At 36.1% G+C, this 12509-nt stretch overlaps 1 protein-coding gene across 1 annotated transcript in view; it reads left to right on the top strand.

The window, feature by feature from the left end:
- ADAMTS6 (ADAM metallopeptidase with thrombospondin type 1 motif 6) overlaps window positions 1–12509 on the top strand; it is a 249235-nt gene that overhangs the window by 165805 nt on the left and 70921 nt on the right. Inside the window, exon 13 of the mRNA XM_063454066.1 lies at window positions 1731–1794. Within this exon, the coding sequence (XP_063310136.1) occupies window positions 1731–1794 (64 nt within the window). The remainder of the gene's footprint in view (window positions 1–1730; window positions 1795–12509) is intronic.

Below are 12509 nucleotides of genomic sequence, written 5' to 3'. Positions count from 1 at the left end.
TAGAATGCCCCACCCCATTGTTTAATAAAAGGGTGCATTCAGCTGACATAACTAAATAAACCGGACATTCCCTGGAAAACAAAAGGTCTTTAGGAACTAGACTGTGATGACGTGATTTAACATTAAGTTCTTAAAGGGTTTTATATATATATATTGTAATGCAGACACTCATTATACGTAAGTGGAATTGCTGTCTAGAAAATGTGTATGACAATGTTACATAGACATTTCATATATATAGTATGATGTTACTATAGATTAGAATGTGAACTTATTTACTCTACTCTTTTAGAGTCTCCTTGTATGATATATGTGATGATCTCTTCTACAGTTCATGGGAGGACTGTATGACCAACCATTCACTCTGAAATCATTTGTGTGGAACTCACAGTGTAAATCATGCCTATGTCATCCATACGTCGCCCTAAATCATCCATTGTCTGTTGTCCTTCCCCTGTCCATACTTCCACGTTAGTGACATAAATTCTGTGTATCTTTGGACTGAATTCATTGGCTGAGAACATCAATTGACTCCCTAAACCAATTAATTCCACCCAGATAGGGATGAATAAGCATCAGAAATGCTATGTACAATGTTAACTAATTATTCCTTAACAATCAACTACACCAATTAAACTACAAAATAGCTAGTAAATGTCTAACATAATATATACGCGTATTTGTGAATTTGGTATTATGATTGCTGAATCTCGGTAGGTTACCTCTGCTGGATTGTAATGTAGCCCATTGTGTTTACAGATGGAACTGTAACGTTTGTATGACAGATGCTAAAAAAACAAAAAAACTATTAGTTTTTCTGTAGGAAAAGGACTTTACATTTAAAAAAAAATAAATTAAAAAAGAGTTGACCAAGGAATGAGCCATTTTTGGCCAAAATATCAAAACTTACTTTGAATAATACAACTCAGTTGTAGTCCCAGCTCGGCTAATTTAGCACAGTTCTACCATGCAATGTTTAGTGTGTAAATCCCTCATTGTTAGGTGGCAGCAGAACGTTTGTAAACCATGTCCCTTAGAGGTTTATTCACTAAAACCGTTTTGGTGAGTACTGACAAAACTAGACTGACACATTTCTCCAAGGCAAAATATTTTTTTAGCTCAGATATGACCTGAACCTTTAACCCCTTAAGGACACATGACATGTGTGACATGTCATGATTCCCTTTTATTCCAGAAGTTTGGTCCTTAAGGGGTTAAGTCCCCCTGTCCTTTCTTCATAATTCCCTGGTCAGTGCATAACCCCAGTCATTTTTTTTAACTACATTTATTTCAACTTTCTGCTCTTAAAAATTAATTTGGCCGAGAAGCTCCCTGTCACCCCATGAACACTTTAATATGTGAGGTATTATTACATTATAGAATTATTGAACTAGGAATCACCCAGAGACAGTGACATCACAAAATCACAAGATATTTTGACTATCTGTGGAAATTTCCAGCCTAAAAACGGATCTTGTTTCCTCTCGTACTATCGTGGGCCAAGGAACGGTGAAAAAAAGGTTAAGTGAACAGTAACATGCAATCCACATTTTGATGGCTCTAGTCATTCATCTCCAGTGTTTACAATTCACAGGCAGTAAACGAGGTATGTTTATTATACTGTCACAATGTAATTTAGAGTAAAGCAGGTACTTGTATACATGTGGTGTATGTAGCGATATCCTATAAATAAATGGAATATAAGAATAAATGGCAGTATCTTTTTACAGACCTTCAGGCGGAGGAAAATACTGCCTCGGAGAAAGGAAGAGGTATCGTTCATGCAACACTGACGTAAGTAACGCTGTGAATTGATGTTGTTGCTTGTACGGATATTGCAAGGGTTTAATTAGCCATTTTCTGACCTAAAGGAACATCCTAAGCATTATAACTATTACAGCTTACTGGCGCCACCCATTGTAAGGAATCAAACAGTTTTAGAAGGACCCAAACCGTTTTAGAGTGGTTTGATTATTTTTTTACCTTGGGTCCACTAGCTGCTACTCCCGCCACCCCTAATAATGGAGAGCTGAAAACTCTATGTTTGAGCTAAACGCTGCAGTGCAGTGATACTCACAGCCAATAAGCTAACTCTGCATTGCACGGCTTAACTCAGGAGACCCAATGGAAGCTCCTGCTTTGGAATTTCTGGATCTCCGTCATCAGTAGTGGAGGCGGGGAGCAGTGCCTGATGCACCACAGGTAATATGTCAAACCTTTCTAAAACCGTTTGACTCCTTACAATGGGGGACATCAGGGCACTCCTGGCACCATAACTGCTACAGCACCCTGTAGTGGATATGGAGATTTGTGTGTTCCTTTAAAGATAGGCAACCACTGTCCTGATAACCAAATGAAACTTAGAGCCAATGCTACCTAGCATTTTTCTTGTTGACTGCAATGTCGGATTTATATCTGTGTCTGTCTCCTTAGTAAGATATTCCTTCACAGGAGGTTTTTTTTAACCAAACAGTGGACTAACATTACAAAGTTTGTTTATAGCTGAGTTAGACTTTAAATTCACTAAAATTATGCATTTAGCAAAGAAACCCTACATTTTTGGCTATAGCACACTTTAAATTGTCTTCTTTTAACTTCAGTTGCCGGAGTTATACTTTCCAGATAAACAATGAAGAAGATAACAATGAAACAGTATCTCTGGTGAAATCTGAGTTGAATTTTGATGCTTTAACAGCTCACTAGCAACATTTATGGTAAAATAGCAGAGGTAGAAAAAGAACACAAGTTAGACTATTTCTAGTTCCACTATTTCATTTTGTACTTAGATGTTTTATTATTTTGACCAAGGTTTTTGTTAATAGACTGATAATCCGTCAATACTCAGTGTTTAGTGAATAGACTGCACATTTATATTAAATAATGAAATTATTAAAGTGCATATCCCCGTGCTACTGACTGTTCATGTCTAAATTAAGCAGGATATAAAACGTTCCAGCGCACTCCTACATCACGCATTGTGCAAGTAACATTTACTGCCATATTACAAGCCATGAACATTGAGTTCATGGGGGTTGAGTTAGGTTTACATTTAAGATTTAAGGGTTAGTGCCTTCATTTTCAATTAATTAAATGTGTTTCATTCACTTGTACACCCACTTTCTTCTTTCTTCTTTCTTCTTGAGTCTCAACCCCTAATTCTAAATATTAAATAGACACTATAATAATGAAATACTATGTCTAGCTTCCTAACCCTAATGCTAAATTCCTGAATAGACTTGTCCCCCTTTTTTCTAAATTGTGATATTGTTGCTAAAATCCTTACTTTCAAATTCGGCGTGCGAAATATGACAGCTTCTGGTTCTGAACTCCTTTTTTTCCATAATGTATGTTCAGTTAAATAGAGGTGTCCAGATATTCAATACCTTCCTTGGGAGATACTCGTTAGGACTAGAATGCATTACATTACTACAGGCTCTATCTTCGTGTACAGTTTGGATCCCATCAGAAAGCAATGGGGGCTAGTGCGCATGCATGAGAAAACCCCACGCTGGGACAATTAGATAATCTCTACAAGATCTGGGATAACATTGGCCTCTATTACATATCAACCGTTCACGTGTATTGGCTCCTGATAAGCTTTTTATCGGATCGGCTGTTAAAGGCTTATTCGGTGGCGAAAAATGTAGTATAGAATAGTAACTAAATATTGAATATCGATAATATACTTTCCATTAAAACTGTTGGATTCAAATATACAATACCATTTATTGAATATATAATCCTTGATAAATTATATTAAAGATATCAAATGCTAAAAGCAATTAATAAATGCTCTTTTTGACTATCTGCCCAATAGCAGCACAAGTATCCAGTGGGCCAAAAGTTAAAAAATATTGTAAAAAGGGTTTTTTCTTTTTTATTTCTTTTTTGATGACTAAGTGTTAATCTTGAAAAAAAATAAAAAAAAGTAAATATATTTCTGAAGCATATTAACACAATATTAAAATATTGACCAAATCCAGTAGATAATGTTCTACTGGGATTTGCAGATAATATTGAATTGAAGCCATGTTTGCGTTTATTTACAAAATAAATGATATGGACCTTAAAACCGAGCTGCGAGTTTAACCGATTTGGAGGATTTTTCCTAACAAATTATTTAGCAATTTGTTTTTCAGACCACTCCAATTTGGTGTTTAGTGAATAAGTAATTTTGAGTGCCCTAGAGACGACCGGATTTGCAACAAATGATGGGATTTTATATTTGAGTTTTCTTGCATATTTGATGTCTGTAAACGTGTAAAAATAAACGGGGGGAAAACAAGTGTTTTATCCAGCCCAACTTGTCCATTTAAATTAAATTACATGAGTCAAGCTCTTAAAGTAAATTGTTCATAAGAAAATAAAGTGAAAATATGTATTTTAAGAATCTAAGTAAACAAATATGCTTCTGCATGTGTGTAAATGAAGGTCTGCTTTTAATTATGGAATTCATTTTATAATTCTTTCTTTTGTTTTCCTTTCTTAAAATGACTGATTTAAACAAACTTGTTTTCTGGATAGTTTCAGACAAAATTTCCTTTCACCACATTGAGTTAGGCACAGTATTAGAAAAAACAAGGCATAGACAGGTCACAAACCGTATTCTTGATGTTTGAACCTTTAGGAAGGAAAGAGGGTAATTCAGTTTAATTCGTGCAACTAATGCAAACATAAATGACATGCTTTAAAAAAAAAAAAACTGGATACAAAAGACTTTATAAAAGGGATAAAAAATGAATTCTTCAAATGCTAAATACACTTAATGAAGAACATCAGTAAAGTATTGTCTGAACAGCTCATAATGAAATAACTTGGAAGGTTAATGCACCAGCTATAGTTACCAGTTCAAGTCCAGCTCCTGGCAAGCTTGATTTGCCTTTTAATCCATCCAAAGGTTGATATAAATAGTACTATAGACTATTTGTGTCTCCTTCCATTCCTCCATGGTTCCCACAAAATCAAGTGGTACACTCAGACTATATGAGTCTTTCTCTTTCCAAGGTTGACTAGATAACTGGTATGACCACTCCAGTCTTTTTTTGGTTCCATAAAGGTTGGTGTGCAGGGCAGCTAGTGTACCTTACTATGTAGACCAGGGATATGCATATATGTTGTGGACTACATCCCCCATAATGCCCTTACACCCTTAATGCCTGTCAAAGCATCATGGGAGGTGTAGTCCAAAACATCTGGAGTGCTGAAGGTTGCTTATTTTCAGCCTTTTTTCGTCTTTTTACGACAGCAAATTATATTCACTCTAGGAGTATTCCCTTTTTTTGTATAATTCTATTTAATAAGAGAGTTATCCCCTATTCTAGGTGTAGGCTCTTTTTGGCCTCTTTGGCTATTGATGCATTTTCTTGATCAAAATGACACTATAGTCACTAGAACAACTACAGCTTAATATAGTGGTTCTGGTGCCCATAGCCCGTCCCTGCACACTTTTCAATAAATGCTACTTTTTCAGAGAAAAGGCAGTATTAGTTTGGTGCCTATTAACACCTCTAGTGGCAGTGACTCAGATGACCACCAGAGGTGCTTTATGTGTGGCGTTCAGGGTCTCTCCACGCTCTGCATGGAGACGCCGAATGTTCCCCATAGATGTGCATTAATTCATGCTGCGCCATTTCCTATGGGCAAGCATTAGATTAAACGAGACCATCAAGTTTGATGATCTCAGGCATGGATGCGGAGTCAGCTATGGCAAGGCCGGTGCAGCGTGGGAAAAAAGGTGAGTAAAATCAGAGCAATCTAAGGTGGGCCGGGAACCTAAACAGTCCCACAGGCACTATAGTAACATGTTTTCCTGACACCATAGTGTTCCTTTAATGCTAGCCTTAACCAGCTGAGAATTTGACAGCCTGCGTATGAAAAATATGTTGTTTAAGCCTGCAGTTTTTTTGGAAGAGATTCCACTTCTTGTCAGCATTCATCATACCACTTATAATTTAAAAGACATTTCTCCTAGCTGATTCGGCCTTTCATAAACAAAGTAGAAAAATATATGTATGTATCTCTCCCAGACTTCATTCTTCAAGATCGTCATGTACAATGAAAATTGCCTTTGAATACTCCTCCAGACCACTCTTCCTTAAATATTGCAAGACAATACATTCTTGTGAAGCAATGCTTATTAATTTAAAAAGCTCGTCATGCCGACTGAGAAGCCAGTAAATGAGAAAATGCTATTCACAGCTGTTTCCGGGACATTGCATTGAACACCCCAGTTTTGCAAACAGTGACAGCCTGGGGGAGTATTTTACAGTCTTCACTAATCTTTTCATAACGGATTCCATGCTTTTGCTATCCAGAAACACTGATGTGTTTTTTTCTTCTCTCTAGGTTTTAAATGTTTTTATTTAATATTATTATTTTATTTATATATTTATTTTGCAAGAGTACAGCCCTGCTAGAAAATGAATTAAAAAAAAAAAAGTGTTTTTCTTATAAAAACTTCTAATATGGAAAAAAAACACTTTTTGATTTCTTGGGTGATCCGTTTTGGTAACAGTAGCTGTATCTTTATAGAATAATCTCACTGCGTTTAATTTACTTTAGCTACACCGAGCACAGAGTTAAGGAAACCGATCTTCTTACATTGTGCTAAATCCCCGCGAGGAACCTGTAGAGAATCGGAATAGGTCACCTGTCATGTGTCACTTCTTCTTGGAAGCACATTTATCCTTAAGAAAAAGAAGGTGCAATGTCTCCCACCTTACAAGGATTTTGCAGACATTTGCAAGCGCGCAGGGCTTAGCTCATAAACTGAGAGGGATCAACTGATGCTCTCAGCAAGTAAGTGAAGCTGATGCTCTCAGCCAGTAAGTGAAGCTCTGCACTGCAGGGCTTAGCTCAGGAGAGTTAACAGAAGTTCCTACTTAGCAGTTTATGATACTCCAGTGTTAGTAGTGGAGGCATGGGATGGCACCCAGCAGATCCAGTTAAGAAGTTAAACCATTCAAAAATGGGGGTGAGGCCGACCACTGACTTGCATGTATGCAGTTTAACAGAGCTCTTGCTGCATGATTATATAATCCTTGCTATTTAAGGCATTCTAAATGAAAATGGGCAATCCTAAAAAGCCACATTATGTCAGTGAAGACTCCAGTGACTAAAATGAGCTGATCTCACTACGCTTGTTTGTGATTCAACAGAGAGACCGTCAAACCTCAAAGATACCAATACAGCGCCCTCGTATGACAGATATCCACCTTCATGGGGGGACTTAGATGGCTCCACTAACATCTAAGATCTGTAAATAAAGGAACTTCTGAGAAACTTAGCTTCATGGGTGAACTTAGCTGGCATGCTCCACAAATTGAAGAACTCATTCCAACAGAAGTTGGAAGTCATCGGCGCCGACATACCTCACATAGGACGACGTGTCAGTGACTTGGAAGATGACTGGGACATTTTGACTTCCCAGATACAACACATTACTTCAGATATGGAAGCACAATCTTCTCGCCTGATATTGGTATACCGTCAGCTAGATGACCTCGCTAATGGGGGGGATGAATCAATAATTTACACATCAGAGGCTTACCAGAGGATTCACTCCATGATGTTACCTGCACAGTACACTATTTCACCCTCAAAGAGGACATTTTACATGAGGTGGCTTCACCTATGCAAGTTCAAGGTCACTCTCTACAGATTTTACCAGATCTCGCCAATTGAGGGTATACAAATCTCCAACAAATACTATAAAGTTTCGGCATACAACAATGCCAATTTACATGGGCTCTGATCTCTATAAAATATTTGGGTGCACAGTTCTCAGGAAACTACAGCAACTTTATGGTCTCAATTTCCCTACATTACCCAAAAATATATATCAGGATCTTCAGGGGTGACATCTACCACATTTTGGCTGGTATTGTATCCCATGATTTAATCCTTAATTTTTTTGATTGTTTTTGTTGTTTTACGTTACTCTTGGTTCTATTTAAAAAAAATTATCTTATTGGATGTTTCTCAATTCTGTAAATTATTCACTGTATAATTGCTCAACACCATGAACTCCACCTTTGAGATATTGTACAGTGCATTGTGGCAATCAGTGCATTCCCTGTCAGGATTGTGACAATTATGCACAATGTGTGTATTGCTTTTCTTATACTCAATAAAAAAATATTTTAAAAAAACCCCAAGCCACCCAAAAATCGGTTTGACTACTTACAATGGGGGGTGCCAAGGCATTCCTGGAACAATAGCCACTATAACAATACGTAGTGGTTATGGTGTTTGGAGTGTTCTTTTAATCAAGGTTTGGCCTACATATGATCATGAAATAAATAGCAATTGATATGCAAAACATGTTTATTGTTGTAGACTTGCGAAATCTTCTATATACAGCTGTGCCTTTTTATGGATAAAAATATTTCTGTAAAATGGCATTCAGTACTTTCCTCTTTTTATAGTTAATATTTTCAATTTCATGCTGAGTTTTAATTGATTTTTTATATATTTTTTTATATTTGAACTAATTTTTAATTCCTTTATGTATATATATTTTTTGTCTGTAATTTTCCTCTGCAGCATTTTTTTTTATTTTTTTTTTAAAGTCACGCATACCAAACACTGCATCATAGTGCTAAGGGAACACAATGTTTTTACAAGTCGTGTGGTGTAATTCACAAATATTCAGACTTGACTTGGCATTTCTGTGTGTTTTGCATAGTTTTAAAATGTGCAATGGCTTCACCTTCCAAGTCCTACAGCCTTGACATGCTGCGGTAGGAAAGTGAATCATAATAAACTGCAATTATGCGGGCGCTCGAGTGAGTATTGTATTTGTCATATGTTACAATAGAAACAGAGATAAAACAAGCTATCATTACGGATTGGACACTCATAGGCAAACATTGGAATTGTAATACCATTGTGTGATTTAAAAAATATATATAATCTTTTTTGATGAATAGCTTTCTGACATTATGAAGTAGAATAGTAGAATCTCAGTATAATCTCAGTACAGGGAGGATGTATAAAAAGGGAGATCCCCCGAACTGATGTAGATCTGTGATAGTTTTTTTTAGCTATTAGGCATGCAAATAATCACGGCGGTTGTATTTCTTCCCCAACTGTCAGTCAATTTTTAGCTAATCACTACTTTCAATAGTAGTCAAAAAGTGTGCCTGGGCACACTCTGAGGTTTCTTTGATAGGCAGTCTTTATTTGGAGTGCAGGATAAAATACAACATGTCGGCTTCCCTGAGCCTTCGTGCAGTCCCTACTCTATTCTGAATTGGTCCACCCTGGTTGGAGCCATCTTGCTGGAAGTATTCTCAGGATAATGGATGTGTCCAATATTCCCTTAACAGGAACAGTACAAAACAGGACTTTATCAAGTCACTAGACATCATGTAGCAGCATTCCTGAAATCATGGCTCCAATTTATAATGGTACTGATATTGTAGCCACTTTAACTTGTAGAACTACTGAGAGTCTCCTGATCCAGAATCCTACGTATGTCTTCTATTCTCTTATATCAACTCTGTTTATCCATGAAGTGGCAGTGTTCTTTGGAATGGACAGTCATGTCTGCTCCTTGTGAGATGTCCATGTACTGTTAATGGTCGTACCAGTAAGCTGATGTTGGCTATAATGCAACTGCTGTCAGGATGGCCAGCAATTCGATTCACATTTTATTTTTTATTTGTCAATCTCTTTTTTTTTTTTAAATCGAGGTATATGCGCGACAAGAACTTGAGACAGTATAGTATTTGACATAAGGTGGTTGTGAGTAACATGATCATAATGATAAGTCATACCTCATTTTATAATAGAGTGAGTGGCAACTGAATGAGACACTTGAACTGAGATATGTCCACTTATAATAAAATAAAACAAAAAGAAACGAAAAAAGAAACCAGGAAAAAAAGAAAGAAAAGAGTGTCCTTAATCAAAACATATTAAGGTGGACAGCAGAATATGCACTGGTATTAGGCAAAAAATAAATACACGATAACCAAAGAAATATGTAACAAATGAAAAAAAATATATTATAAGGAAACTATCATAAATCAAAAGGTATTTTCATTAAAAAAAAAACCTTATGGCAATATTATTAAAATAGACTCATCTGGGAGGCAAGCAGCAACGAAAGAGTAAGTGGGAGGAGTCTGACTGCACTATATGTTATTGATATACATTCTGATTTGATTTTTTTATCCACATTGTTAACTGTTTCTTTGCTGCTGTTTCAAAAAAGAAAGATGAGCAAATATGAAGCCTCCTGTCTTGCCATAACATTGATAATAGGTGTAAGCATAGAAAAGGACTGTAAAGAATGGTATACTGGCAAATTAAAATGGACGATAGACTGAGCATGTAGCTATGATCGATAAAACAGGAAGAAAGGAATGACAAATCCCATTGTACAGCGCTACGGAATTTGATGGCGCTATATAAATAATAAAATAATAATAATATATAGCTTCAGCTTTTCTTATGCTGTGTAATATCACTGGATTCACGAATCGGGAGACCAGCTTATCTAATAAAAGACCATTTTGCTCCCACCATAGTATACAGCTGAAATACACCCAACAATGAGAACAGTTTGCAGATATAAATGTTATTCTTGTTTATGTATATGCGTGTGTCTATGTGTGTATATATAATACTACGTGTATAATGCTATAAATTTAGAAGAGCTTTTATGCATGTAGTGTATGGAAAACAACATGAGAAAAAAAAAACTTCCATTTGTTTGGTGCATGAACTTTTTCTGAGCTTATGTTCAACAGCTGTGTATAATTTGTCTGAAAGTTTGATAAGAAGTATTAGAGTCTGGTAAAAATCAAGCCAATCGAATCAATATGTTGCTCCTTTGACCATACTCATTCAGTCTAAACAAATGTTTTGATTGCTAATTTAAATAAAGCTTGATAAAACTGTGCAGAGCAAGAGGAGCACAGACAAGTTAGATAAAGGAGAAACATAGCTGGCTGATTCAGAGATTGTCCGACTGTAATTGCTGCAACTCTATACCACCATCAGAGAACAGAAAAAAAACCACATAGCATTCAGAACACATACTTGTTATGTGACGTTCTTCATTTTAGACCTAAATGCGTTAAAGTGCTGTGTTGATGTATCGTAAAACCACTTATCTTTTATGTTTAAAAACCATGTGTTTAATGAAGGTTAGTCACATTTCTCCACCAACCTCCACTTTCTTAAAAATCAGTCATTAACAAGATACCAGAATTCAAAAGCAAGTCAATTGTAGAAGAACTCCCTCTTGCTAGCTTAATAAACACACACTTTGATGCATAGGTTATTACCCCCACAGTATATACGTATATGTCCTGATTTAATTGCACAGTAGACACAAAATAAGCATTTTGGATCTTGTGATACGTGTAATAATAAAAAAAAAAAAAATTATGTTCTGAGTTAATTTCACATTAGTCACATTAGTCTAGGGACATAGACACAAATAAAGAATATTGTTTCATACTTACCGTAATTTTCTTTTCCTGATCATTATTCATGGCAGCATTTACTCATGGGTTAGCTCCTCCCCTCACAGCAGAAAGGACAGGAAATAGAATGTTGAAACTGGTATAAATAGATCCTCCCCCTTCCCATCAGGCAGTCTCTGTAACTAGTTTCACAACTCTTATAGTATATGGGTGGGAATGTAATGCTGCCATGAATAATGATCAGGAAAAGAAAATTACGGTAAGTATGAAACAATTTTCCTTATTCCTCATCAATCATGGCAGCATTTACTCATGGGGAATACCCAAGCAGTATATATATTGAGGGATGGACAGAGTTCAAAAACAGCTAATAGCTATAAAAACCATTATTGAGCTGTATACATCTTAGAAGACTTTAAAAAAGCCAAACAAGTAATCAATAGGATATTGTCATAAAATCTGCTAAGACAAGTTAATTTACCCTAGAGGCTGCAAGGTCAGCAACCTCCTGGCATTCAAATGTATGAAATATCCCGAAAAAATATAGAGCCAAATAGGCATTAAGGCCATGATAGCCTAGTCTAGAGAAGGAACAAGGCTAGACAAACTCTCTTAAGAAATAAGGAACCCATCTTGTGAAGGATTAAAAAAAAAATTATAATGTCCTTCTCTGAAATAAATTTAAAACCAGATGGATGGCATCAGCAAATCAGAACCTTGACAAAGGCTTAACTTCCAGAGATCATTCTGGAACAAGTAGATACTGTTGGATGAGAATAGTCACACCATGCTATTAAACAGGGGGAGAATTACACTGAGAATCCCACTATTTTCTGGATGTATTTATCAAAGACGATTCACACTGCTTCCTCTTGCCTAGTGAACTACTTACCTGTAGATGCAGGAAACAAATCAATATCTGCCTGTCATAAAGAGGCAGAGCCTAGTAGAGAAATAAGAGCCGGTTATAAAAAACACTACAACAATGAATATATATATATATATTGCAAAATCAGACTCACAACAATACTACACACCGTGGATGAATTGATATATTAATGCTCAGTTACA

This window comes from Pelobates fuscus, chromosome 5, assembly GCF_036172605.1.
Source record: "Pelobates fuscus isolate aPelFus1 chromosome 5, aPelFus1.pri, whole genome shotgun sequence".
NCBI classification, from domain to species: Eukaryota; Metazoa; Chordata; class Amphibia; order Anura; family Pelobatidae; genus Pelobates; species Pelobates fuscus.
Note: the sequence above shows the minus strand (reverse complement) of the source record. Positions and strands in the feature narration are given on the sequence as shown.